The sequence below is a fragment of the Rosa chinensis genome, chromosome 5 (assembly GCF_002994745.2).
Source record: "Rosa chinensis cultivar Old Blush chromosome 5, RchiOBHm-V2, whole genome shotgun sequence".
Lineage (NCBI taxonomy): Eukaryota > Viridiplantae > Streptophyta > Magnoliopsida > Rosales > Rosaceae > Rosa > Rosa chinensis.
In genome coordinates, this window is record NC_037092.1 from 4,833,192 (window position 1) to 4,858,968 (window position 25,777).

Here is a 25,777-nt window from a genome sequence, read left to right on the forward strand (position 1 = left end):
GAGACTTATAGATGCCCTCATCCAAATTACTTGTTGTACTGTCATCCGTCCCACTTCATATGTAATAATACAAGACAAATATTAACTACAAGATACAACAATTCACAAGTATAGAAATATTAATAATTTAATGGAAGCTGCAATGTTTTATTCATTAGGATTATTAGATTGACAGCAAGTTATAGATGAGTTTATGCAATTTCCGTTATATGTTGTTTAAATATGAAGTTTTCAATATGAGTAATATTGTTTTAATGGAATAGCAATCCATATTTTTCTCTCTTGTCCAAATATGCACTTTGTTCATAGACTTTACATTAAGCATAGATAAACTGATAAAGAAACCAAACTGATATAGTTCTAGATACATAATATATATATATATATATATGATGTCCACACGACTGAAGGATCCAATAGCGAATACTTCTTTTCTTTACTCAATGCTAAAGTTGGTTATGAAGGATCAAATAGGTCATGGCTTGAGGAGTCATTGAAAGCAAGACTTTCGGTTTAGTGTGTATGTCAAAGAACAGAGGAAGGAGCCTATTAATAGATTAGAGTATTCGGCCTAACTCACAGGAAGATCTATGAAGTTTTCAAACTGATGTAGTTCTCGACCTCAAGGATTATTAAATATGAAGTTTCAATTTTAACTAGATTTTAACCTAGTTCCTGTACAAATAAAAGTATATGGATTGACGAACTAGAGAGTTTAACCTAATTCATTCTAAGTAGAACTATTTGACTTTCAGAAACCAATAAATTATGTACTTCATAAATCAGTGGACATAACAATTAGTTCATATATCAAATAAAGTATCAAGAGGCCGTTTCAAAAGAGGAATTACCTGATTGTATTCATGCCTTCTTGTAACCATGGACGATTTTCCATAAAAGTGCAGAGAAAGAACAACGTAGTAAGTCACGCAGAGCAGAGCAGGCTTTGACGCCAAGCAGAGTCTTTAACGCAGAGGAGAGTTTTTTTTTTTTGCTGGAGTTAACGACAACTAACGTCACCTTAACTAGAGTTAGAGTAGAAAACCAAAAACTGATCCAAGAATGATGTGTCACTTTTAAGAGCCCTTAGATTAGATAAAGAGTCAAGATTTTATGAAATTCAAGTAAATTTACAGACTCCTCACTTTAGAGAAGCCGGATCCTTTAATTATAGGGATTTTTCAATTTGATCAACTGTTGTTTCATGAAATCCTAAATGAAGCCGATTGTGTTAATACGAGTGAGAGATTTGTTGCAGGTGAGAAAATCCAGTGTGGTTCTCCTGTTAATCAACAGCCACTCTATTCTTCAGCTTCTCCTTCTCAAGCTTCCCCGACTTCTTCTTATCAGAGCCATTCCTCTCCTACTATTACTGATGCATCAGTTTATTCCAGTTCTCAACCTCAGGGTTAGACTTTTATTCTCATTGATGCTTCATTTTATTCCAGTTATCATTGATGCTTTTAGTGATCAACAGAGTCTTATGATGAAATTGAAGCAATTTGACGAGTTTGAGACTTTGAGTGTTTGTTTGGTGCAGGTGAGACTCCCAACCCATCCCCGGGGACAGTGTGCAATGGACAATCACCCTATGCCTTCCTTTCTCTCTATCAAATCGTATATGCTCCTTTTAATACTCTTAGACAACTCTATGAGTGGTTCCGAGGTCAGACTTGCAGTACTTTATTTCATGTTTTTCACTGTACTTTTCACACCTCCTATCATATTTTCTAATACTAAATTTACTCATTAAACCTCACTAAATTTCCTCAAATAACCTCACTCATATAATTTGCAAACAAACTATTATCTTTAAAATAAAAAACTTAGTTAATTCAATGAATTAATTACTCTATAAATCATAATTATATATCTATTCCTTAATCAGACAACATAATTTTTTTTTTCAATAACAAAAATTAAACACAAGGTATTGAGTTTTAAAAATTAATTTATAATCAACAATATTACATGAACTATTTTGTGGTTTTTTTTTTAACTTTTTTTTTTCTGTTTAAGCTCAAAAAATATGAAGATTAATCATTTTTTCTTAATGTTTATTTTATGTACCTCATGATTAATTATTTAAATATTTGTTTTTAAAAATTGCTAGCTCATTTTTTGTTTTTTGTTTTGTTTTTGTAAATATAATGGATCTATCTAAGTTAGAGCACCCATTACCTATGTATGAAGTTATGAGTTCGAGTCACTATGGGAGTAGGAGTGAAATCCTTTTATCCTCTTTTTTTTAAAAAGAAAAAAGAAAAAAAGATTTAGGTCATAATTAATATGATTTGTTTTGTTTTCCCTCACCAATACGCGTTCAACATGTATATTATATATTATTTTATGTCACATAATCATAGTTTTAACTCTTATTAAATATATATATATATATATATATATATGAATGCTTTAATGAGTATGTAGTGAAATTGGAAAATTAAAATAGATAAGGAAAATAATAAAAAATGCAATCGAATATTATTGAATTTGAAAGTCTATAGAAAATCAATGTAATATTTTATTGATATAATTATTGTCCTTAATAGTCATTTTATAGTAAGTTATATATATCATTTAATAATTCATACAAGAAGAAGGTCAAGTTAGCATATTTGAAGGTCCTCATAAGAAAATTTCGGTGAAAAAACCAAAACATAAAATTTTGACAAAGAATAAAAAATATGTGTTGTGTGTAAATTCTTTGTAAATTTTAAAATAACAATTTAAAATTCTTTGTAAATTTCTGGCCAAGAACAAAGGTATACTTTATGATCCTAAGAATCCCACATTAGATCAAAAGTACGATTTATCCGCGTGTTCTATATTTTCTGTATGGTTAAAAAAAATGGAAATTTTACCAAAGAAAATAGAAAAATAAAAGAGAGAGTATGATTAACACAGTAAACCAATGACATGTAGCTGGATTTGCGGATTTGAGTGGTAATGAGTCTATAATCCCGCCGCCTTTGTTAAGATTAGCATGTGCAAAGCTCAATCATCTCCAGCTGTCGTTTCTAAACACAGACTGTTGCTCTCTCTGTCTCTTCCTTTTCCAACTGTGGAATGTGACAGCCCACGTTCCCCAACATGACACGCTCTACTTTCCTCCATCACTTAACACTTTGAGATTACTCTCTCTCTCTCTCTTCTCCGTTTCACTCTTTGCTTTGATCTATGGCTCAACTCGATCATGCCTCGTTTCAACTCACTCCGACTCGAACCAGGTACTTACCAGTTCACTCACTCTCTTTCTTTGATCCATTGGTTTTGACTCTAGCTAATTATATGATCTAATATGTGTGAAGGTGTGACTTGTTGATCTTCTATGGAGGCAAATCAGAGAAGCTGGCATCTGGGTTGTTCCAACCCTTTGTTTCTCACCTCAAATCTCTGAAAGATGAGATTTCTAGAGGTGGGTATTCCATTACTCTGCGCCCACCTACTAGAGATGCTCACTGGTTCACCAAACCCACATTTCAAAGGTACCCTCTTTCTTGTTTTGACTTCCAAGATTGTTGATTTGTGACATTTCCTTAATGATTTGATGACCCTTTAGCGTAATTGGATCATTGATCATTGGTATTGGGTTGGTTGTGTTGTAGATTTGTGAGGTTTGTTAGCACTCCAGCTGTTTTGGAGAGGTTTGTCAGTATTGAAAAGGAGATTTTGCAGATTGAGAGTTCTGTACAACTAGAGGAAGGTTTGTCAATTTTTCTTTTGTAGTGGTTTATGAGCTATATGGGTTTTGTTGTTGTTTGCTGTATTTGGTTGATTAGTAAATGGGGGAATAATTATAAAGGAAAATCAATTCTGGGAATCAATCAATTGGTTGAAATGTCATCCTCTCCTGGTGACTTAGAACACTGTATTTTTTTTCTTTGAACATGTGAGAACAGTGTATGTAAGTGTATAAAACTTATGAAAGGTTTATCAATCAATAAGTAGTCTTGTATAGTGGGAAAATACCACAATTTGGATCAGTGAAGGACTTTAATTTTGCGATTGATTCCCTAATTGACTTTGGTTTATCAGGAAATGTATCTGCCAATGGTGGTACAAGAAGATCAGCTGATTCTTTAAGTTTAAAGGTAGTGACTTTAAGTTCAAGTTTGTGACTTTAAGTTCAGAACAGATTTTATTTCTGTGAAACTGATTACTCTGACCTCCATTTTTGTGTTTGTTTCCAGAAGAAAGGTGAACATGAAGAAGCAGTGGATGCCGCAGAGAACGAAAACTCCAAGTAATTATATCTTTTTGATGCTTACAATTGTACTGAATACATTATTCATGTTATTAATTTATTCAGTTTTTGTAATGTTCAGGGTTCACCTTCAACGCCTTCTGGGAACTCGTTTAGCATTGCTTCGGAAAGAGCAAGCAATGGCTTATGCTCGTGGGCTTGTTGCTGGATTTGAAATACACAATCTTGACGCCCTCATTATGTTTGCAGATGCATTTGGAGCTTCACGTTTACGGTATGAAGTGGTTACTGGTACCAACTGGTCTACTATTCACTTGCATTTAAGTTTGGTGTTCATTGTACTTTCCATTAATGTTGAGCATGCAAGAGTCTTCTAAGATCAAGTATTTGTTATATATTGTAGGGAAGCATGCATCAATTTCAGGGAATTACACAAGAAAAAGCATACAGATGGTTTATGGAGAGAGGAACTAGCAGCTATGGCAGCCTGTTCTTCATCAGAATTGCAATTACCCGGAGTATCTGGAATTGTAATGGCAAATGAAACAGATGTGCCTAATCAAAATATCATGCTGAATCTTCTCAATGGTGGTCTCACTAATAATGCCTCAAAATCTGGCTCAACTCCTAGTCATGCAAGTCTAGACGGCAAAACAGGTATTAGTTATTGTCTATATGCTCCTTGCTTCATACATATTTTACATGCACGAATGTATAGGCCTTCTATAGAATATACTTTTTTTTTTTACAATGGCCTACTATATGTATGTACGACATAGTTATAAGGAAAGATGTATCTGTACTATCTGTTTTCAACAAATGAATTAGAATTTTGTTGATGTAAATGATGATCTTTGCAGATAATATAATGCCTGCATCAGATCAAGTGCCAATGCCGTTTCCAAACCAGAATCCTCAATACTTTTATAGTATGCCTCCATACCATGGATATCCGTTCCCTAATATGCAGTCTTTTCCTCCACACTATCCAAGCAACATGCAATGGCCTCCTAGCATGGATGAAGCAAGCTATGGTAAGCAATTCGATTATCGGAGGACTCAGAGGTCATCTTCAAGAAGCAAAAAGAACTATCCAAATAGAAAAGAATCTGAGTATTCAGAGGAAGGAAAACAAACTGATTCAAGTGACTCTACTTATACAAGTGATGATGATTCAGATACACTGCAGGAGAAAAGGCATTCTTCCTCAGAGAATTTGACCAAAAAGAAGTTTAAGAAGAAATCCTCCAGGAAAGTGGTTATTCAAAATATTAACTACATCACTCCTAAGAGGAAAGATGGGAATAAAGGTGGAGTTTCTGATGAATCGCTTTCAGATGAGGGGGTTGATGATGGAGATTCCGATAAACAAAAGTTTAAGAAAGCAGAAGAATTACTGATGGCATTACATGAATCAAACTCGCATGAAGGAGATGTCGAGGACAGCCGGTGTATTTTGAATGGATCAGATAATGTTAATTCTATGGCCACTAATGGTTTTGGAGATGAACATTTTATAATGAGTAGCTCTAATGGTCGAAATTCATTAGGATCTAGGCCAACTGTGGAGCTTGGATTTGAGGAACATCTAAAGAAACCAACAGCTTCACCTGCAGCTGATCCTCTGGTTATGATAGAGAGGAACGGAAGAAATGAAGACATGGTCAAGTTGGAAGATTTTCGGAATGAAGTAAATTTCCGTTCAGGTATTGAGAGAAAGGATGGCACAGATGAGGAGAAATTGTTTTTGCAGAGATCAGAAGAACAAGGAACTGGCAATGGGTATGGCTTTTCTACAGCTGCTGCTGTGTCTACTATAAGAAAGAGTTGGAGAGGAGAAGATTGGTTTAGAGCCAATAACTCGGTAAATGCAGAAAATCAGATGGTGAAGCCAACAGTTTTTTATGGTGATTGCATTTTTACACCGGAAAAAACCAATCAAGCAAACAAAAAAGGCATGTGCATAGATGATTCCTTCTTTATACAGTCTCGATCAGCAGTTGAGAATACATATGAATCTCCGTGGAAAACAGAAGATGCTGATCTAAGTTTGGCTGAGCAAAAGGAAAACGGCAAAGTAGATACTCCGCAAGATAAGCATGGACTATCTAAAATTGCTGAGCCAGATGATCTTTACATGGTTCTTGAAAGGGACTCCAAGTTGGAGGCTAATGGAATTTCTTGGCCTGTGGACTATGCAGCAGATATTGCATTTCAAGAGGCCAACAGAAGATGTTCTGGTGTTGTTGAAACACCTGATGATGTGGATAAGAAGCCTGCTTCTAATGGTACAGATGCCAATTTGAAGAAGATCAATAAACTTCCTGGAACAAAAGATCGAGACGGAAGGTCTAGTGGTTTACGGAAACCTGTTGGGAGCAACAGGTTTGATATCAAAAGCAAAAAACCATCTCCTGCAAGTAGGCCTATAGTACACAAGAGCAAACAGGAGAGGGTAAGTATTGAGAGTACACAACATTATTGTGAAGTTGTTCCATCTTCTTTATACATTTGAATTATTCTTTTTCTGTTCTTGAATCTGATGAGATATGCTCGTAAACAGGAAGAAGAAATTCGGAAAAAGATGGAGGAAATGGTGATGGAACGACAGAAGAGAATTGCAGAGAAAACTGCAGCAGGTGGCTTTGCTCCAGCAGCAGCAAGAAGGGTTTCATTAGACAGTAAGACAGCAAAGGGCTTCATTAAGAATGACAGGAGTAAACTACAATCTACCAAGAGAACTTCTCTACCTCTGTAAATGGAATAATCGATAAAAAGCAAACAGCATTTGGGCCATGCTTGACACATATCCACAAGTACAGTCGTATATAGATGAGGGGTGATCTGGATGACCAGTTGTGCCTAGGAATTTCTTTCAACTGCATTTACAGATTTGTTCATAGTTTTAATGTCCCACTTTATACGGACTACAAGGACAAATGTTTGTTAGTTTGTCCGCTGGAAATTTTTTATTTTTTTTTATCGAGGAAAATAAGTAATTCATATAAACTATTCAAACATGTGAATATATTTCTGGTAAATTATTATTTTTTTGTGTATAGGAGGATTCTGATGACGAATTCTTCGTCTTTCCCTTTTTTGTTTATATGTTGCAAACCTTATGGCCCTGCCTATGTTGGATGAATTTAAAATCCTCATTGGCTCTTTAAAAAAAAAGTGAAAATGCTTGAGACACTGAAAAATTATTCCAAATGGCATGGCAAGTACCGTATAATCATTTCAGACGTAATAATTTTCACCAATATATGTTCCCCTCTTGAAATTTTATCATTAGCAAAAAAATATCAATATATCATTTATAAAAGAAATTAATAATGATAATTTTCACCAATATATGTTCCCCTCTTGAAATTTTATCATTAGCAAAAAAATATCAATATATCATTTATAAAAGAAATTAATAATGATTTCAACAGCAGCAAAAGAATTGACCCCTAACTGGAAAAAAAAATTAATAATAAAATAAAAGAATTGGCCGCTAGCCTCCTCTCCAGTCGTGTTCTTCCAAGCTACTTCCATGGCTTGCCATGGATGCGGCTTGTAGACTTTTATTGACAAAAAAAATTGTAGATCTGAATCACACCACATACACTTTTTTTTTGAGAGAGTACTTTTATTACTTAAAACCAAAGATTTCATAACTAGGGAAATTATGGGAATGACCTATACATGAAACAACTGCTATAGTTTTTCAGTTTCAATGGAAGCTATGATTTGAAGGATATGAATGAACATGTATAGAATAATAACAAGAACCACAATCCCAAATCATCTACCGTACTTATATATATCTTCCTCCTCCATACCAACTACAACAACACACATGATGATGAAAGAAGATGATGGAAAAAATTCATATAGCTAGAAGCTGGAATACAATCCCAGCAATTTGAAAAATTCTCTTCCTGCATGCCTCGAGTTATGGGATCAAGTTTTAGGGTTTCTTCTTCTTATTATTATTATTATTAATATAATATTACTATTTTAAAAGTTATTGTTAAAAGAATTTAGTCTCTTTTGAGAGAAATATGTTGGAAATTAAATTCCACAAAATCAATGATGTGAAAGATGCCACATCATATGGAATCTAATTTTGGTATAAAAATTTTGAATCTGTAGCATCACTCTAAAAAAGTCCTTGACCCAAAAGCACTAAAATGAGCAAAAATTATTTCACTTACTCCGCAAAGCTAACTCAATTTCAAATAAAATGACAACTTTACCCTTAATCTAATTAATAAACTACATTTCATGCCACTCACCATCAATCTCTCTCCTCTCTCTCTGATCATCGTGACTTCTTCGTTTTTATTATTATTATTATTTTATTTTTTTTAACCCTACCCCACCCTTACATATGGGGTTGGAATTATAACTTACCAACATGTCACAGCTCACCAACCTCACTTCTCTCTCTTTCTCTCTGCAAATCACCAGCGACTTTTCTCTCTCTCCGATCTGAACAGCCGTAGACGCTGCTGCCGACTGGAAATCATCGTGAGCTCTCTCTCTCTCTCTCTCTCTCTCTCTCTCTCTCTCTCTCTCTCTCTCTCTCTCTCTCTCTCTCTCTCTCTGATCTAAACAACCGCAGACGCCTTGGTTCACAATCTGAAAGAAGCCCTACTCCTAACAGGCCTCCGAGATTATAGCAAGTGTGGCGGCATGGAGACCATCGTTGCCGTCATCTGATGATAGCAAGGGTTGGAAGTCTATGATGGGGATGTTGGCGTGGGTGGGGTGATCGGAGCTTGGTCTTTCCGTCGGGGGTTTGATGTACCGATTGGGTTTGACGCCGTTTTCTGATAGGGACTGTACTCGGACAATAGTCTAAGGATCATGTGGGCAATTCATAATGGCTATTTTAGTAGCTGATGCTGCTGCTTTTTTCTTCTTCTTTTTTGGGGCAGAAGGAAAGAAAAAAAAAGGTTTTATCGGGGGCAATAAAATGTCTATTGGGGGCAGTAAACATCTGTTGGGGGCAATAGATGTTTTGAATTGATGTAATCTTTTTTTTTTTTTTTTCCTTAATCAAAGTTTTATTTGTCTAATTTTAGAGAGATTACTTTCCATTCCAACGACCGAAAGGTCTATGGGGGGCAATAAAGGTTTATTGGCAGGTCTCCGGGCCCATATGAGATCTCCGACAACCTCTTAGGAGACTTCCGGCGAGGATTCATAAACCTCTATTGCCCCCTAATAAAGTTCTATTTGGGGGCAGTAAACATTTCCGATGACCTTTTTAGGGACCTCCTGTGAGGTTTTCAGAGAAGTCTGGTAGGCGGCAGCCAGTGACTAAATTCTAGCAGTTTGTGACGAGACTCCAGTGAAGTCTTCTATGGCTTCTCTCTCTCTCTCCCCCCCCCCCCCCCCCCCCCCAAATGTAACAAAGGGTGAGGGTAAAATAGTCTAAAAAAAAACTTAATTGGATATTAGGGAAGACCTTATTAGAGTCTTTATGGAAAAGGGAGAATTAAAAAAAATTAATGGGGTAAGTGGGACAAATGACCCTAGAATTAGGGCAAATGGACAAAAACCCTAAAAAAAAAAAAATACATTATCCAAGCAAAGAAAATGCAACAGAATTTTGCAAAAATTGTTCTACACGCCATGTCGTTTAAATCCTAGCCGTCGGTGTAACCCAAACGCTATTGACTTTTGCATTTGACTCACGCCACATACATCATCAACATCCTGTCATTGTCGGTGCATAGAATATTCTCCGAAGAATTTTGACATCTTCGTATTAGCTCATTTGTCTCAAAATGTCTTGTTATACAATTTTTTTTTTTTTTTTTGGAGAGGACGCTCAGAAATACTTCTAGCACATTCACTTACCTAGTAACTAGAACTTGTGGTTGATGTACTCTAAAGTACGGCTCAGCCCAAAATGTGGTAAAAATCAGCCTAAATAAAGTGAAATTCCAGTGTGTAAACCCGCAAATTCACTAATCCGCAACTATAATTGTTCATATGGATAATGCAGTAAAATTAGTTTAGAAAGTTCTTGTAAGAACAACCAACTCATCTTACACAAGCTTCTATATTAGCTGGCAGCCATCCAAACTCTTAATTTGTTCTTGCAATTAAGGAATGCACTACTTTAGCTAAGTAAACAGGTAATCAATTAAGATTATCATACCTAAAAAAGGCGAGATAAAAAAAAGAAAAGAGAGATAAAAATTACCTCAACAAATTTACTGTCAACCGCAGGATGAGGATGATCCTCCCTAATAAAAGCCATTTGGTGATTCACTTTCACCTTGGCTTGTCTCTTCAAGAGAAAGTTCCAAAGCAAAACGCCAGAACCGGTTGTACATTAAACCCTGTACATTAACCCAATTAAACATTGGTATTACACCTTTTTATTTATCATTCTTTTGTTGAATTTTGGACCTTGGATTCAGTCCTGTTTGAACAATTCTCCAGCTTGCTCATCATTCCGGTAAAACAGAACTTTGAGTTCCTTTTCAAAACAAACTTAAGACTTAAGGGTGTTTGACCAGTAATGCCAAACACCCACCTGTTTGATCATTCAACATTCTTAACTTTGTCGTCGTCCTCATCTAGTACAACTCATTGCAAGTTCAAGCCATGACTATGAGCTGCTTTGGTCCATTGTTTCGTTGGAAGCCTCCTTCTCGACGCAAGGTACGTATGCTCTTTGACTTGGACGACATACGCTTCTTTCTTCTGAAAAATATATTGTTGAACCTGCAAAGAGAACCAAAGACATACTACTCAATATGAGAAAAGGAAGACCCCGTTCATGTCAAGTTTTGTTGCATTTAGCTATTCATCATTTCCATGAAAACAATAACGTTGTTATAATCACAGTTAGAAAGGTCTGTACCCGCAGATATATATATACGTGCGCGGGCGCGTGCGCGCCAAGTTTTGTTGCATTTAGCTATTCATCATTTCCATGAAAACAATAACAGGGTTATATGATTATGGTTAGAAAGGTCTATAGCAGGAAATGTTTGGTAAAAGGTCTCGAGTAGCAATAATGTTTAGACTCGCAAATTGTTCGATATGTAAAAGAGTTGCCTTTGGTTGCAGGGAACGAAAGGCTCTAACCGGCCCAAGAGTCTTCCCTCGAAACAGAATGTCACCAAAAGCACACCAGCAGATGACTCTTATGGAGTTGCAGGAAATTCTGCTCTGACGATGGCGCTTAGGAAGAAGATCGTGACCTTCAGGGATGTCATGGACCTGCCAACATGTAATGCTTCTTCACCCATAAATCAGGTATCTATGTAATTCCCTTTCATCGGAATTTTGTGGTTAGACGTTGCACAAGCTCCTCTATGCATTATGCAATTTTCATAATCTCCCTGCAATTTTCTGCTTGCAGCTGGTGATGGGGTTGATGCTTGATCTCCAAAAGCTCTACCCTGAAATTGTACGTCGTAGTCAATTATCAGAAATGAAGGGAGCATCTACAGAAAAGGTAAAACTTAATTTTCAAAACCAAGAATTGGCTTAGTACTATTCAATATATACAACCATACATTCTCAAAGATTACTAGGCTGATGCACATAAAATCTTTGTGAAGATCCTGGCCTCCTTCTGCAATGCACTGAAATCTATTGGAGATTCATGGATGACAAACCATGACAGGTTGGACAAACTGAGATATGATATGCCATCATTTAAAGAGAATGCCAATTGGGACCAACACGGTATGTCATAATTTTTATCCTACGATTAATTACTATACAAAGCAGGAAACTCCAATCAGCCATAACACTTTGATATCATAAAATATCTCACCCAAATATGCTAAAACATCTCTCAGATTCTTAACAGCAACTCTATATTATTGCAGTTGGAACCGTGTTGGCAACACTTGAGTGCTTGATTAAGATGGCAAGGGACAAGTTTGATATGATGGACGAGGATGAGCAGAAGAGCAACTGCAGCCCTCGCGGTAACTCATTTGGGAGATTCTTAGGCGACACCGATTCAGAGAGTTACACCTCTAGCTGCCCTTCTCCAATCACACCATCCTCTGTCCTTCCTGAGGTGATAGATAGTGGTTCCCCCAAATCTCAAAGGAGATCGAAAGCTTCTTCCAGATCACCCGTTCTCTTGACTTTAAGAGTGCAGGCAGTGGGGAAACTCAACCCAATTGATGTTAAGCATTTGTCTCTTCACTTATCAAATGAAGGAGCCTCTGATAAAAGTAACAAATTGGTTGATGAACCATCAAGAGAGACAGTGGAAAGCAGCTCTGAGAAGTCATCAGAGGAAGAAAACAGATGTAGCAGCACAAGAGAGGACACAGCAGAGGTCCCAAATCCAAGTTTGAATGAGAATGATAGCAGAACTGTTATAATAGACAACAGAAACTGTGATGATGTTGGCATTTCAACCACAACCCCTGAAACTTTGGCAGAAGATATAACAGAATTGCCTCCACCCTCACCACCACCAAATCTCACAACAACAATACCTGTAACTCCACCACCACCACCACCATCACTACCCACATTGCAGCCAAAGGCTGCTGCGGCGCCTCCCTCACCGCCAACAACACTGCCTGTATCACCATCACTGCCCACGTTGCAGCCAACTGTTGCAGCACTACCACCCCCGCCCCCACCGCCACCACCAACATTAGCACCACTAAATGCAGCACCACCTCCACCTAAGGCACTGCGATCAACAAAAGCTGCTCCACCACCATCACTACCCACATTGCAGCCAAAGGCTGCTGCGACACCCCCTCACCACCACTACCACCAACACTGCCTGTACCGCCATCACTGCCCACGTTGCAGCCAACTGTTGCAGCACCGCCACCCCCACCACCAACATTAACACCACTATATGCAGCACCTGCTAGGCAGTCACTGCCACCTCCACCTAAGGTACTGGGATCAACAAAAGCTGCTCCACCACCGCCACCACCTCTGCCCATGGAACCAGGATCAACAGCAGCAGGTCCACCAACCCCACTACCGATGCCGGTTGCAACTGCATCTGCTCCACCACCCCCACCACCCTTGCTGGTTGCAAATGGAGCTGCTCCACCACCCCCACCACCCATGGGGAGGCCTGCAAATGGAGCTGCTCCACCCCCACCTCCTGCACTTGGTGGAAGATCCTTACTTATGAAGAAATCAAATACTAAATTGAAGAGATCATCCCAAATGGGAAGTCTGTATCGGACTCTAAAGGGGAAGGTGGAAGGGTCAAGCTTGAATGGTAAATCATCCAATGGGAGAAAGGGTGGAGCAGCTGGGAGCAGCGCAGCAGGTGGTAAAGGAATGGCTGATGCTCTAGCAGAGATGACAAAGAGGTATTTATGTTTTTCCATAGGACCCTTTCATTGAAAATTATAGTAATCTAAGTAGGAAGAAAAAATTTAAAGCAAACCATACAATTTCTGTGTCTCAGATCAGCATACTTTCAACAAATTGAAGAAGATGTTCACAAATATTCAAAGGCTATAATAAATATGAGAACTACCCTGAGTTCTTTCCAAACAAAAGACACGAATGAGCTGTTAGAGTTCCACAAGAAAGTAGAATCCATTCTTGAAAACTTGACTGATGAGACACAGGTTAGTATAAATCATCTTCCACTTTTGTTAATTATTGTTCTTTAATCTTCATTTTCATTATCATGACATGTATGAAACTGCAGGTTTTATCAAGGTTTGAAGGATTCCCTACAAAAAAGTTAGAAACAATGAGGGCAGCAGTAGCACTCCACTCACAGCTAAATGCAATGATCACTGAACTACACAATTGGAAAATAGAGGCTCCCCTAGGTCCTCTCCTTGACAAGATTGAACGTTATTTCACCAAGGTAAACTCAACCTCCTATACAAAGTATTTCATTTCATGTATTTTGATTTAACTCTGCATTTTCCAGTGACTAACCAAAATGAAGCAACATGCAGATCAAAGGAGAAATAGATAAACTGGAGCGAACAAAAGATGAAGAAATTAAGAAATTTAAGAGTCAAAATATCCACTTTGATTTCAATATCCTCATCCGGATAAAAGAAGCAATGGTGGATGTTTCCTCAGGCTGCATGGAGCTGGCACTAAAGGTAGCTTGATCAGAAAGTTTCACATATTTAGCTACTGTGTTTGAACTTTGGAAAACTCAATAAGAATCATTAGGAAAAGTGATTAACTGACTTTGAAATGGACCTTATGTTGATGCAGGAAAGGTTGATGCAGGAAAGAAGAGAAGCAAAGGCCAGTGGAGAGGCACAAACTACTGGAACCAAAACTGAGAAAAAACAATTGAAGATATGCATTAAAATGCTGTGGAGGGCTTTTCAGTTTGCCTTCAAGGTCTATACCTTTGCTGGTGGACACGATGATCGTGCCGACATGCTCACAAGAGAACTAGCTACTGAAATTGAGTCTGACCCCTACCAGCACTGAACCTAACATCCTTATTCCCCATACATGATCTAATAGTACTCCTTATAACATAACCAAACAAAACGGAAAAAAAAAAAAAAAAAAAAAACAGAAACTGTGGCATTTGATCAGATGCTGATCGAAGCATTTTTTGGTGTCGCAACACATTGTAAATACTTTGTGCATTGGAGTTGTGTTTTTGAATTAGGATTTAGTTAGAACAACTTCCAGGTTAATATTATAAGAGCTGTATATCCTAGTACTTCACATTGTAAATACTCTATGTGAGATAAAGATTTTGTATTTCATATATCAGTTAATGCATGTATGATATCATTCTTGTTCCATCAAAACACAATGTTAGCTACGAAACAAAAAAAAAATTCATCAATTCTTCAATAAATCATGAATTTATAAAGAGCACCCAATCATCATGACATGACCCAATTTTGGCTACAAAGATCAAACAATGCACCGGTATCCACTCCAAAAAAAAAAAACTAAGTTGAATTCATATGAGTAAGTATTGATAAGAATGAATAAAGGGAAGTTGTAGTTGTGAGAAGTTACCAGAGCGAGAAGACTGAAGAGGAGAACGGAGAAAGAGATCACCTCTAAGGGTTGAGCGGGCGTCTGGGTTTGATTCCGGCGGGAAGTGGGTAATTTTGGTGTCGTTTTTACTTTGCCGTTGCCGTTTTATATGGCTTTGCCTTTTCGTTATATGGGCCTAGTTTTCTTTGGACTGAGTTGTGAGTTGAGCCTCTCTAGGGCCATCTTTGGAATTTTTTTTAATTATTTATTTATTTTGTATATCTATGCAACATTTCATTCGACATTTTTTTTTTTTGTGAGAATACATTTCATTCCATTCGACTCTAGCGTGCTCAGTTAGTGATAAATCTGGACCTTGACCACGGGGTGTCATTTTTTACGTGATTAATGTAGAGGCGTCGTAGGAAGTCATTTGAACTATTTTGTTCTTTGTTTCTGCTATTACCAGAAATCTCATCTTCAATTACTTGAAGTAGTATATTGTCTTTCATCATATTTTTAGGAGGTGATCGCTCCATATAAAATATATAGGTGATTAACATATATATACACGGTGGATCAATCTTTTGCTCATTATATATATGCATAGTTAATCGCTGGCAAAAATAATACTTATGATTCTGACAAATACACTTAATTAAAGAAAATACTCATGTATGAGTCATGATATTAATCATAGTTTCTCTAGCTAGCATACTCTCGCATCATGAATTATATGACTATTAAAGCACTAGGTATGCACAAGGAATTTTTTATGCAATCTCAATTTTCAATACAATCCAAGGCGCCGCTCTGACCCCAAAATTCTGAATTCACCTTTTGCTTCTCAAACACTCTCACCATGGCAACGATCGATGATGTTGCAGCAAGCTTTGCATCGTCGTTGGCTCTCTTGGGCGATGATGTGGTGGATATCTCCAAGCTGCCGGGAGCCGATACCCGATGTGGTTCTCAGGCATACCTCCTTGCACGGCCTCTCACTTCGAAGCCGTTTACGGCACCGGATATGCAGCGACATTTCAAGCGCGTATGGGTTCTCAATGCTGCATTCAAGGTCTAGGAAAGAGCACAGAAGCGCTTTGTTATCTCGTTTGATCTGTGCAAGGATATGAACAAAGTACTACGAGGGGGACCATGGTATTTTCAGCAGGCACCAGTCATCATTAATGAATATGATGGCTTGAAATCCCCCACTGCAATTTAGATGGATGAATTGTTCTTTTGGGTGAAGCTACGTAACATACCATCGGCCTTAGAGGTAAAGAACACAATTGTAAATGTTGGTTCGATTGCAGGAAGGTTCCTAGAGATGGATGACAAATTGTTCAAAGCAACAGGTGACGTTAGGGTTCATGTGGTGCATCATATTGTAGACTTTCTTCCTGACAAAAACCCTAAAGCTAGCTTTAGGGGTCATTGAAGAAATCTCTTTTTTCTTTGAGACTCTGCTTGGTCATTATCTGGATTGCAGTCTCATTTTTCATGAGAAGAGTGTGTGCCCATATGCAGGTAGAACCGCTCAACTGAACTCCGATCTCAAGCTGGTCAAAAACAAGGTGGAGCTGCCTAGTTTTTTTTGCAGGTTTTGCCCAATGCAATTTCACTGGAGGTGCATTTCGTTTTCAGGGCATCCAGACGCCCATCTTGCCTCCTGTTGCAAGGAATTTGTTTGGCTCTGGTTCTTCCTCCAAGCTGCGCAAACCTATAGTTCTTCGTCATACAAATCTGCAAGCATCAGGGGAAGCTGACAAGCAGCTTGCATTGGTACGAGTGCAGAACAATCTCCTTTGAAGCGAGGAAGGCCTAGTTCTCCCTTTAACTCTCCAAAGAAACCAAAGCTCATGCTAAGGGAGCTTGCAGTTAGTAGCAATGGTTCACTTGCATCGACAAGGAAGGTGAAAATGTCTGCAGCCTCAATCAGGCTTTCTGCCAAATCGTTGGGACTAGTAGCAACACCGGGTGGAATGCTTGTTCTTGCAGAAGTGATGCAGCCTTGGGGAGTTGTTCCAAATGACTCCACTATCAAGAAGAAAAGGGGAAGGCCATGAGGATCCAGGAACAAGAATCCTCCTAAGTCAAAGAAAGAAGTCTCTGCTGAAGATGTGCTTTCCTATCTTCACTCGAGAAAACCGACTAGCCTTAGCTTAAAGGCAAAGGAAAAATGTAGCCTTTGCGTTATATGTTGCCTATTACTATGCTTAGGTTCACTGTAAATAGGCTGACTAGAATAAGTGAGTATGACATGTCGAATGAATGATCTAGCCTATGTATCGCTGTGGTGTGTACTTGCATAACAACTTCTTGACTATCTGTACATGGTAGCGGAATGATATGTAATGATCATTCTGGTCTTACTGTATTAATGAAATCTATATAATTATTTTGTCCAAAAAAAAAAAAAAGGAATTTTTGATACAAGTAAGAATATGTATTATGTATTGACTAGAAATGTACCTAACCAAATTAGGGAAAATATCACTAATGGTCACTGAGTTATGACTTATTCGACACTTAACTCACTGTATTTTCAACAATATCACTTAACTCACTCAGTTTTACATCATTCTTTCACTTAACTCACTGCTGTTAATTCTACCGTTAGAAGCCATTAAAATTGAGGGTATATTTGTCAAAACACTTAAAAATCATTTTTAACTTAAAAAAAACTACAGTTATTAGACTTTTTTTCAATTTTTTTAAATTTCTGAAATTTCTAATAAAAAATGATTTTTTTTTAACTTAAATATAATTTGAAAAAAAAATATTTGTCTTTTAAAAAAAAAAAGTTAGAAATGCATTTTTTAGTGTTTAGACAAATATACCCTCAATTTACATTTATTAGACTTTTTAAAAAATTTTAAATTTCAGAGATTTCTAATAAAAAATGATTTTTTTAACTTAAATATAATTTGAAAAAAAATTGTCTTTTTTTTTTAAAAAAAGTTAGAAATGCATTTTTTTAGTGTTTAGACAAATATACCCTCAATTTTAATAGCTTTTAACGGCAGAATTAACGACAGTGAGTTAAGTGAAAGACGGATGTAAAACTGAGTGAGTTAAGTGATATTGTTGAAAATATAGTGAATTAAGTGTCGAATAAGTCATAACTCAGTGACCATTGGTGATGTTTTCCCAATCAAATTAATTAGGTCCTTTTTATTCTAGCTTTAAACAAGGAAATGAACCGTCTTTTCAAAAAAAAAAAAGGAAATGAACCGTATATATATATACAAGAATATGTATTAGGTCTTGACTGGCAGTTATAGCTGTAGCCACACTCGATGGAGACCTTTTAATATAGTTTCTTCATCTTCATCTGCCACATGACCACATGGTTATCCAGACACACATGCATATATGATGCATCTCATCGCAGCCTGCATCAAGGGTCAAGTTACTAAAGTAATTACCCATGCACTTAATATTCAGTTATATTCAGGAAGATAGGTTTATAATAGAAAATTAGAAACATATGGAAGTGTTTACAGAAACTGCTGTATAATATTACCCTTAATATTACCCACCTCAATATCTAAACCCTAAACCTTACTTTGCAGTTTTCAGAAGTGCGTGTACTGCATTGTACTAGCAGTACGTGTTTTAGATCGAGAGTAGTAATTGTACTTTAATGGGGCAAAATTGAGATTGGCACAGAACAAAAACCTACATATATAAGGATCTCTAAGTTCCATATATGCGCGCAGCAGCAGTACTTCTCCATCTAGATAGCTATCTCTTAAACATATGTGGGTAAGAAATTTGAGTATGCATCGGTAGGGTGACCATTATGCAGGAAGCTAAAGTGAGTTTAAGATCTAGCTAGCTAGTCCCGGATCTAAAATATTTTCGGCAACAGGATCTAAAAGTCTTTGAGAGCACGCTATTTTAAGGTATGTATTTCGAAAGTTCTGGTAAATAGAATAGAATTGATCACAGTAATTGTTTCTAATTTTATATAGCTTAATTGTTTCTATGTATATGTAGCAATGACTAGACCAAGTACATAACCTAATACCAAGATAATAGTCCACGTTGATCCACGATTTGAGCAATATATATTGCCTGAAAATTGGGACAGATCGATAGTATGGTTTGAAAACACCTCTGATTAGCACTAAACAACTGAGAACTGTAAACATTTTGGTCAACTCCGTTTGGATTTAGTAGTAGGAAATGACATGTTAATTGGAGCTTTTAGAAGATGTTAAAACCATGGTTACATATATAGTTAAGATTGTCTTAAGTAATATCTAACATAAAGAGTTGACTATTTTTGAATTATAGAAACACGTCTTAGTGTTCTTATAGAAGCTTACAAGCCTTATAAGCGAAACTCCGATCATTTGGATATTGAAGTGCTTCTACCAAAATCGCAAATGCAAGATCAAGTGCACTTGAGTTTTCAATATAAACCCCAGTTCCCAAAAAGACTCTAATACTCAATTAATTACGATAACAGCTTGAGCAGGTGCAGGTTGCAACTTTGAAATAAACATAAACTGACTAGACAGAGTTAATGATTAATGGGTCGCAAAAATCTGTATCCAGTTGGTTCCTTTATGTTATTTCTTCTGGGTAATTAGGTTTTTTTTTTAGAATAATGGTACGTTGACTTTCTAAAAGGTGGGTGTACTCTGGGTACATGGTTTTTTTTTTGTAGAATAGGATGCTTGTATGTCCTAAAGGCTCTTTCTGTCGACCCCATGAAAGTGTGTCGTTTAGTACTGCTTACTGAATTATAAAATCAAGTTGACATTTTTGATTAAAAAAAAAGTAAAAGATTATCTTCATCACATTGCTGAAAACACACAAGGTACATCGTTTTTCAAGTGGTGAAAATGCACGGAACTGCCACACAATCATGTTTATTTATACACGCACGTTTGATTATTCGATCGAAAGCCAAATACTAATCACCAAATTGGAGAATCACAACACACATCATGCCACCTCACCCAGTAATGGTTTAATCTGAAGCAAACTCAATCTTGATGCCGCCAATCTTGACTTTCTCAGCCCCATACCTTGGAATCAAAGTCACCATGACAGTCTCATCGTCCTCGGCTTCCAAATCCTCCAGCAAATCTGTCAAACCTAACCTCAAGATAGTGTTAATCTTCTTGGTATGCTTATGCCTGTGCGGCACACTCACAAAGCTCCCAGCAAACTCACTCTTCTCCGGTCCACTCGGCAAGTCATCCTCATCGTTCACATACACATCAAACTTCACCCCCACGTCTCTGTCAAACTCAATCCCTTCAATCACCAATACCTCCTCCTCGTGGTCCTTCTCCTTCTGGCTCCTCTTCTTCTGTTGTGGCCTGGCCACTGCAATACTAATCTTTGACGCCAAGCTTATCGGAAAATGAGCCCCTGCCACTACCTTGGTGGAAGTCTCCGCGGCGTGAGCCACACCATGGAGCTTGTGACCTAATTTCTTTATGGCATCCTTGACACGGCGAGGAGTCGGCTTGTGGCTTACCCATGGGATGTCTACGTCTTGGTACACATATCCTAGCTTCTTGGAATCGAGGCAGTCACGTACCTTCACGCGCACCATATTCGCGTTCTCATCATAGAACAAAAACCCGGAGTCCAACCAATCAGAGTCTGTGAAATCCGCTCTTTTGCCTCCTAGGGTCTTCCACAGGCTCCACAAACGGTCAACGTTAGAGTGGTGAGAGAAAAATATAGGGTCTCTACCGGCAGAGTAGAAGTTTCCCATGTCCTCAAGATTCGGCTGGGTGTTGTCGCCGGTCCAAATGTGGACCGGTCCATGTGGAGTAGTCTCTATTGATCCGCCTCCGGGGCTAGGCTCGTCCCCTGCCCTGTAAGGGTTTCCAAAGAACAGCTTAGGGTTCTTGGCGTTGGACACCATTTGCCTGTACATGATCTTGAGGTTGGTGTTGATTTGAGTTTCGTTGGAGACGTTTTCATCCTTAAGATTGTAGTTGAGGTCAATGAGCCTCGGCGGCTGGTGGTTGGCATTTCGGAACTTGTCATAGAGCGGCGACTTAGGATTGGCAAACAAGCCAGGGAGCTGCATGCCAGCCGGAGCATCCCAGTTCCAGAAAGGCAAGGCAAACGAGGGGTCATTGATGAGCTTGCCTAGGATTCTCTCGTAGAAGTACAAGTAGTATCGGTGGAAGGGAAAGAATAGCCATGATCCGTGGATTTGGAGCTCGAGATCGGGAAAGCCAGCTTGGTCGTAAGCTCCGTCACAATAAGCACAGTGAACGTTCGCTTGTTGCTTGAAGCTACGTGGATCGTCATCGGGGAGAGCTTTCATGAGCTCGATGGCCTTGGAGTATTTCTCAATGTAGGCTTTGTCAACGGCGTGAGCCGCTGGCCTGACGCGGAGTTTATACTGTGGTGGGAGCTGGAAATCGATTATCTTTTTGGCTATCGGTGGGCAACAATCAGTTGGTTGTGCACCTGTAGGCAAGTCTGCGGCCCCACACTTGGAGACATCAGGAGGAGCCACAGGCTTGGCAAAGGCAAAAGGGTCAGTGCCAAGACCGGCCACGCCATACAGACCTCCGAGACCGAGAAGCACATTTCTCCTGTCTACGGTTTTGCCCAAAGGTTGTGCATCGTCGGAGTTGTTGGACGGGTTTTGGTCACTGTTTGTGGCTTTGCATGAGACTCTACTGCGTGCATAGGAATGCCTAGGTTTTCCAATTAAGGAAATTTGGGAATTCTTTTGACAGAAGGAAGACAGAGAAGTTGTAGTACTGGGAATGGTACTTGAGGTGGTGACTAGTGGAGGTGACAGAGAAGCCATGGCCTCTGAGTTTTAGGTATGATGATAAAGCTCGAAGGAGGTTTGCTTTTATAATGAATCTTGGGTAGTACAATATTTCTGTCTGATATCAGTATAGAAACAGACAAGTTGGCAGTTCTATCAGTTGACAAAGGATGATAAATTAATGAAACCAATCCCATACACCTCCTGGAGTTGTGGTACATACAAATAAGAACTAATTAGAACCTTCTTTCACAGAAGAATACTAAGTTAAAGGTACCCAAACATGTCATCTTTTCATTTTCTTTCATTATTTCTTCGTTCTTTCTTTGAGTCCCTTCTTCTTTTCATTTAGTAAAATGGTACTATGATCAGCACCATTTATTTCTCTTATAATTGTTCTTAATTAAGGATTTGTTTGTGCAAAAGTTGATCGAATTATGTAACAACTTATTGATTATATAGTTACCCGTAGTCGATTAATATATTTTTACTTAATAAATTTATAATTCAACGGTCTATATCTTAAATTATCTTTTAAAGATCATCTCTATAAAAAATCAATCGAATCGAAAATCGTTTAATTATCTAATTGAATCAAACAAATTGATAGTTCTAACAACACTTACTACTACTATAATGAACCGTCCATGTATTTCATAGAAATGAATAACTAAAAGGTCTTCAATTTGATTGATTTTTTACAGAGCTAATCTTTATATTACATTATACAACATGAATAGTTGGATTAGAAAATTATAAAGTTATTATGCTTTAATCGCAAGAGATGGTGAATTTGCTCATTCACCCTAAGGGTGAACCTAAGAACTGTTTTATTGTTATTACCATCACTTAGTTGTTAACTGAAATATGTTGTTCATCCTCAAAAGATAATTCTTAAGTTCACCCAGGTTCTTAGCTCATTTACAAACCCCCCCCCCCCGGTCAGCTAATCAAGTCTTGACACCTGTATTATTATTTACAACCAAAAAAAAAAAAAAAGAAGCCTGTTTTAGCGTTAATACACTCACGCACAATTCATATTTCCTTGCTATCTCCCTAACCTCCTGACTTCTCAAACCGAAACTTGGAATTATCCCAAAGCTGAAAGCTTAATTAGAGTTTTCTTGAATTCTCTCATATTATCCAAGAAGAAGCTAGCGAACTAGAATGATATTCAATTTAATTAATTCTTTCAAAAATGGAAATATGAAAATAATTTAATATTTGTGTTGTAGCAATTTCGGAGAGACTAAGAAAGTCTTCTCTCATTTTTTTTTTTTTGAACAAAGCACTAACAAAGTCTTCTCTTATTAAAGAACAAAGTCTTGAATAATTAGTTTATTATAACATTACTTATAAAATGGAATACATTTCTGAATAGAATAGTTGTAATTAAGCTCATGTAGCTGCCGGTGATAACCGTTAAATATGTGATTGTTTGTTATAAGATGATCGATCTATATATTATCATCTGTGTCATACAAGATAGTCTTACAAATTTTTTAAGATTATATTGGTTCCACCTCATCGTATAGTGAATTAGTGATGCATATGAGGTGTTAGGTATGACCCAAAATTTGTCTTTTTACGGAAAGCTTCGTTTCCAATCTAGCTTTAGAAACGAGTATGGGAATTCTTTTCTCTTCTGCTACGAGTGTATACCATATAGTTCAAACTTGGTTTCTTTCAAGAGTAGTTGAGATTCTAGCCATGTGACAAAGATTAGGTTGATTGAAATAACCTCTTATATATGTTTTAAATTAAATTGGTTGTGTTAGTGGAGAGGTTTTAGAAACCAAATCCATTATGCAATTGGATAGTATATAAACTATGATGGCTGCGAGAAGCAAAAATTTGTTTAATTATTCCTTAGTAACATTATTTATGTTGACATAGGTTGTACACTATTATCTAAAAATACTTGCAAATCACATTGTCAAAGAAAGTATATATACACACAGTGGCTTTAATTAATTAATATCATATTTGTTCGTTCTCGATCATTTACTTAGATATGGATGCAAAATTTTCATGTATATATGATGATGGTATATCAAAACTTTCACATTGTCATGCATGTTGATAATGATCATCGTGATGATAAAGATAATATTTGGCAGGTTTACTTACTTTGAATGGAAAATAATCATGAATCGGAGACAAGTGGAATGGGAGAAAAAAGGAATCGGTATTGATTCCGGATGATTGATTCCTAAACCGAGTTCCCCTTTCTTAATCAAATTCCTAAATATTCAGGAATCGATTCCTGATAAATAGGTGGGACCTACACCCATTCCGATTCCTTCATGTGTTAGTAAACACAGGAATTCTTTTACCCGGTGATTCATTTATGTGTTTGTAAACATATGAATATCTCATTCCAAGTAAGTAAACGTGCCCCTAATCAATTCAATTAGGGAAAATTTTGAGAAGGGTACATCAACTTAAGGCCACTATGCATTTCAGTACATCAAGTTCCAAAATATAAACTTTGGTACATGAGGTTTCAAAATCGACCCAGTATACATACACGACGTCAATGACGCCGTTAGTCTCGTGCCAGCTGTCGTATTTTAAGGGGTAAAACGGTCTCTTCACATTTTTTACTCTGAGCACCCAGCTATCTCTCTTCTCTTATTATGGGCATCCATCTCTCTCTCTCTCTCTCTCTCTCGCAAAATAGTGGGCACAGCTAGATGGCTCGTAGCTCGCACCTATCTTCTTCAGACCCAATTTCTCCGCCACACCACCACCGCAAACTAACCCACCTCCGTCGCCCAAAATCTCATCTTTGACAACAATTTCTTGATGTAGAAATTGCCCACCATCGCCCACATCGAATTTTCCATGAACTTGCCCATCATCGTCGCCCAAAATCCCATTTATATTAATCCTGGCATGTTTTGTCTTCCAACATTTACTGGAGACTCTCCAAATGATGTTGCAATCTTCTTCTCCAATATGAAAGCCCTCTCACTTCCTCTTCAAGCTCAACCAAATAGTTAGAATCATACACACCCACCAAATCAGGAAGAGAGAAAAAGACAGACACAATCAAATCAAAAGTAACCCATCTGAGTAAGAAAAAAGAAGAAGGCAGATGTTTCAACCCATCACAGCCACCAATTGTTCCAGATCAAGCAAACGAGAACCAAAGGAGGACGAGGAGGAAATGGGAGGAAATGGAGGCGGAGCAACGACGGGGAGATTTCGATGACGGAAATTCTGGGAATTCTTCGATTTGGGGTTAGGGTTCTTCGTTTGGGGCTTTTCCATTCTGAAAATTTCGGGGTCTAATAAAGAGTGAGAGTCATGGGCATTCTGAAGATGACAGAGAGATATGGCGCCGACCTTCTACAGGTGGCCTATCTCCGGCCTGGTAAGCTTCCGGTCGCGGCCATGGAGGAAGAGAAAGGGGATGGGTTTGGAAGGTGGATGAGATATGGTGGTCGTGGACATGGTGGATAGAAAGAGGATGGGTCTGTGTACACACACACACACACACACACACACACACACACACACACACACACACACACACACACACACACACACACACACACACACACACACACACACACACACACACACACACACACACACACACACACACACACACACACACACACACACACACACACACACACACACACACACACACACAGAGAGAGAGAGAGAGAGAGAGAGAGAGAGAGAGAGAGAGAGAGAGAGAGAGAGAGAGAGAGAGAGAGAGAGAGAGAGAGAGAGAGAGAGAGGAAACTGAAAGTACTAAAGTACCCTTAGACAAATGAATAATGACATAAGGGTTAACACCGCTATTGACGTCGTGTACATATATTGGGTCGGGTTTGCAATTTGATGTA

General features: G+C 37.8%; 3 protein-coding genes across 4 annotated transcripts; 2 read left to right on the forward strand and 1 right to left on the reverse strand.

The window, feature by feature from the left end:
• Positions 1–3,034: 3,034 nt before the first annotated feature.
• On the forward strand, positions 3,035–7,266 carry LOC112165294 (COP1-interacting protein 7). Of its 2 annotated transcripts, none has more exons than XM_024301785.2 (9): positions 3,035–3,230; positions 3,312–3,488; positions 3,609–3,706; positions 4,039–4,094; positions 4,197–4,246; positions 4,329–4,481; positions 4,611–4,864; positions 5,068–6,662; positions 6,771–7,266. In XM_024301785.2, the coding sequence occupies exons 1-9, from the start codon at positions 3,181–3,183 to the stop codon at positions 6,963–6,965; spliced, it is 2,628 nt and encodes an 875-aa protein (XP_024157553.1). In that variant the 5' UTR covers positions 3,035–3,180; the 3' UTR covers positions 6,966–7,266. The 2 variants fall into 2 exon arrangements, with proteins under 2 accessions (XP_024157553.1, XP_024157552.1); XM_024301784.2 differs by having other exon boundaries at positions 3,036–3,230; positions 4,194–4,246.
• A 3,390-nt stretch (positions 7,267–10,656) lies between these two features.
• Positions 10,657–14,922, forward strand: LOC112201600 (uncharacterized protein At4g04980). Its single transcript, XM_024342507.2, is given in 10 exon segments — positions 10,657–11,070; positions 11,288–11,476; positions 11,583–11,678; positions 11,785–11,911; positions 12,058–13,046; positions 13,049–13,533; positions 13,632–13,797; positions 13,881–14,045; positions 14,140–14,292; positions 14,411–14,922. Coding segments are annotated over 10 exon segments (2,694 nt in total). The 5' UTR covers positions 10,657–10,971; the 3' UTR covers positions 14,636–14,922.
• Positions 14,923–19,902: 4,980 nt separating this feature from the next.
• LOC112168392 (polyphenol oxidase, chloroplastic-like) lies at positions 19,903–22,064 on the reverse strand. Its single transcript, XM_024305512.2, has one exon. The coding sequence runs from the start codon at positions 21,948–21,950 to the stop codon at positions 20,133–20,135; it is 1,818 nt and encodes a 605-aa protein (XP_024161280.1). The 5' UTR covers positions 21,951–22,064; the 3' UTR covers positions 19,903–20,132.
• Between the last annotated feature and the right edge of the window lie 3,713 nt (positions 22,065–25,777).

Bases quoted from the DNA above. Each gene is read 5' to 3' on its own strand.
- LOC112168392 (XM_024305512.2), bottom strand. From the start codon at position 21,950: ATGGCTTCTCTGTCACCTCCACTAGTCACCACCTCAAGTACCATTCCC.
- LOC112165294 (XM_024301784.2), top strand. From the start codon at position 3,181: ATGGCTCAACTCGATCATGCCTCGTTTCAACTCACTCCGACTCGAACC. The intron at 3,231-3,311 runs GTACTTACCAGT...ATATGTGTGAAG, and splicing joins CTCACTCCGACTCGAACCAG to GTGTGACTTGTTGATCTTCT. The intron at 3,707-4,038 runs GTTTGTCAATTT...TTGGTTTATCAG, and splicing joins TTCTGTACAACTAGAGGAAG to GAAATGTATCTGCCAATGGT.